This window comes from Trachemys scripta, chromosome 13 (assembly GCF_013100865.1).
Source record: "Trachemys scripta elegans isolate TJP31775 chromosome 13, CAS_Tse_1.0, whole genome shotgun sequence".
Classification (NCBI taxonomy): domain Eukaryota; kingdom Metazoa; phylum Chordata; order Testudines; family Emydidae; genus Trachemys; species Trachemys scripta.
Window position 1 is genome coordinate 8,044,646 of NC_048310.1, and position 3,492 is coordinate 8,048,137.

Consider the following 3,492-nt stretch of genomic DNA (forward strand, 5'->3'; position numbering starts at 1 on the left):
CCCCCCCCCCCCCCCCCCCCCAAAAAAAAAAAATCTGATCGCAGTATCCGTCATCTGCGGTAGCAGTCTGAATCCTAATTGTCTCAAAGGCTTGCCTTTTTTAACCCCCTGTGGTACACATTGATCCCTAAACTCATTGATAAAGGCCCCATGGTAGAGTTTGTATAGAGGTAACTCTGTTAGCAAATAGTGGTGTAGATGCAGTGTCTTGGGGTTACTTCAGAATCACCCTGCAAGTTCTCTCCTTCACTTCGGGGTGTCTCAACTACTTTAGCCAACTGATAGATGTTCTTAAGAGCTCCGAAATAACTGCTCATTTGTGATTCCCAACTTAAGCTGCAATGAGCTTAGGCTGTATGCTATAGTCAAGGACATCAAGCGGTGCATGTTGCCCTACTGCTTACTCTGGCTTTCTGAGAATCCTCTTGCTCTCCTTAGAGCTTTAGAAGCTTCTGCTTCCTCCCCCCTTCTACTTTACACCCATTTTGCAGCTACCATCCGTGTGTCCGAATCCTTCAGGTGGAGGGGTGACCGCTCAGCGGTCAAAGGCACTTCTTAACTCCCACAGACTTAAGTTGCTGGCTGAAGGAGAGGGAAGCTGGTGAAACCCAGGTTTCACACTGGGTAGTGGAGAACATTAACACCGCTCAACTCCCCTGCTTATGTCATTAAAAAAGCTGAATTACATTATATGATTCTTTATTCTATGATGGGGAAACGGCTGGAAATATCATTTGTTTTTGCTTGTTGCTAACAGCAGCTGCAATTAATTGCAAAGTATACTGCACAGAACTGAAATATTTGCATACTTTTAGTCTGTGATTAATAAAGTATTAAACCTTAACATTATTGGCTAAAGCTCAGACTTAGACACGCAGGCATCTAGAGTTACAGGTGAAACTGTATCTTTATACCAGTCTGTGTTGAGGTATCTTGTGAGGGTTCCCTACAGCTTGGGATCTATGTACAATGTGTACTGTCATATCCTCTTTGCCAGTGGTATGAGTCTTGTGTCACTTCAACATTGTAAGGTGTAATATGTTTGTCTTTCTGAAGCTTCTCTACATATGCAATAAGCACTTTAAATATTTTTTTCAAGATACCTTAAATACGGACGAAACTAAGACTCTTTAGCAGAGTAGAAATAGCCTTTTAAAAAACTTCAAATGCAATTCAGCCCCCAGATTAGCTACGAGACAATTCTTATTAAAACAAAAGAACCATGCAGGGAGTCAGGAGATTTGGATTTTATTCCTGATTCTGTCACTCACTTTGTGACCTTGGGCAAGATCATACAATCACTCTAGTGCCTTGACTTTTCCCATCTACAAGTGAGGCTAAACATAGTGTCTTAACTCAGGTGTGATGAAGCTTAACGTTTGTAGAGTGCCATGAGATCTTTCTGTGGAAGATGGTATCGAACTGAAAAGCTATTACAACTTCTGTGCAATTTAGATCTGCTCTACAAATTAGTATCCTCTCTATATGTATTCCCCACCCCCCCAGTCCTCATGCACAAGGATTTCAGCCACTTCTTTGCCAAGCTGAGTGATTCATACCGTTCAATAAACTGTTTGAAAAGGGGGATTAAAATAGATGTGGCACAGTTGGGTTCCACTATCTGTAAACTTGTGGAGGAAAATAAATGATTAAAAAATATTCCAAAAACCTAATAGACTCCAACAAATGTACTGTAGTTTCTGGAAGATGTATGTTCAGCCTCAGGAGCTATGTGCTAGTTGTTAAAACTCAGGGGAGAAGTCTTTCGTGTCGCTTACAAATAATGGAGTAAAAAAGATTGATGCTTTCTCCTTTTCAGTGTATCGTATCAAATTCTGTGAGACCTTTGCTGAAATGAATAGGGGATCAAACGAGTGGAAGACTGTTATTGGTGGTATGCTCTTCTTCTTCGGCCTCACTGCCTTTATTGTCCTTTGGCAGAGACTGTATGGTAAGTAAACGTGTTCTTTAATCTTACAAACTAGCTCATCTATTTTCAATTAAAAAAAAAAGTTTTCCTACTATAAACTGTGCTTAGAACTCCAAATCTTGCATGATGCTGATAGACACTGTGATTTAGGAAATGCTGAAACCTTAAGCCATACTGGTTTCTACAAGGTTCTTTCCTATTGGCTTTAAGCAGGTAAATAGCTTAACCATCCCGGAATCTTAATCAGATGTGCTTGGAGAAACCATATTCATGTACCAGTGATCACACAGCTTTCCCTTCCTCCTTCAAAACAGTCCCCACACTATAGAATCAAAACTCACCCCCTTCTGAGAGTCTAGCTTTATTTACAAGAAAGTGAAGAGTCGTATAACAGACTCCAGTCCAAGCCTTCTCAACATGCTTGGCTGCTCCTAGCGTTCCTCTAACGCTCAGAACTGCCCAGCTCAGATCCTTTCTCCCAAAGTTAACTGCTCTCTGTGATGGAGGTTATGAGTGGCTAACTGAACCACCTGCAACAGTGAGTTGGCAGGACTCCTCTTGCATCTCCCTGCTAACGAGGTGAGGTATGGGAGAAGGCTGCCCTTTCTTACAGCATCCTCGCCAAGCAACAAATCCGTAACTGGACATTTAGAATTCATGCAGGAAACTAAATAGATTTTATGGGACTTATTCACTGGATGGGTCTTTTAATGTGCATTATCAGCTTTGAGTTGATAAAAGTGCATTTTTCATGAGATCAAATAGATGGCATTGAATGTCATTGTGTGACAATAAAATCCCAACTGAATTTTGAATTGCAGTTTATGGTCCTGTTCCTCACACCCTCTCTGAGGAATGGGTGGCTATGCAGACCAAGAGAATGCTGGATATGAGAGTTAACCCAATCGAGGGCTTCTCAGCCAAATGGGACTACGACAAGAACGAATGGAAGAAGTAAAATCACTCCTGGGATTACTGGACCTGCTGTTCACTTGAATTTGAAATGATTCCATTACCTACATGTGACCTCCCTGCTTATGTACTGGAACAAACTCCATTTAAATATAAATGCTAATAAATGTCTGGTTTACTTGAAAGTTTCTTGTATTGATCTTAAATGCTTTCAGTTGTGCAGGCTGTAATGATTAGTACAATTTGCTAAGGGGCGAAGTCTAAGTATTACTGTATTGTCATGGGTTGATGATACAGCATTATGGGTTCAGTAAAGGGGAATGATACACCTGTGTTGCCAGTTATTTTTAAGTTAGGGGGTCTTATTTTATAGAGAATAACACAAAAATTAAAAATGCAGGTTAAAAAGCTCCAGTACATGACCTCATCCTCACTTATTTTACTGAAATAGTGAAGTTTCATGCTGCTGTGTACTAAGTGATTTTATCTAAGCCACTGGCCCTGGAAGTCCCACTATTAAGTGGTGATTTATCTTTCATTAGCACAAAGCATTTGGAATTCTTGTTGCAAGGGTTTAACAGAAACAGTCTGAAGAAAATATATCTAAGTGTTTCTGTTGCACAGGCAGAAATCAGTATGGCTACATAAAG

At 40.5% G+C, this 3,492-nt stretch overlaps 1 protein-coding gene across 8 annotated transcripts in view; it reads left to right on the plus strand.

The window, feature by feature from the left end:
* Positions 1–3,027, plus strand: part of LOC117886831 — a 7,998-nt gene extending 4,971 nt beyond the window's left edge. For all 8 annotated transcript variants that reach the window (XM_034788901.1, XM_034788905.1, XM_034788902.1 and 5 more), the window contains exons 4-5: positions 1,820–1,951; positions 2,752–3,027. In XM_034788901.1, coding sequence (XP_034644792.1) covers positions 1,820–1,951; positions 2,752–2,888 — 269 coding nt within the window. In that variant the 3' untranslated portion in view covers positions 2,889–3,027. The remainder of the gene's footprint in view (positions 1–1,819; positions 1,952–2,751) is intronic.
* Positions 3,028–3,492: the final 465 nt, after the last annotated feature.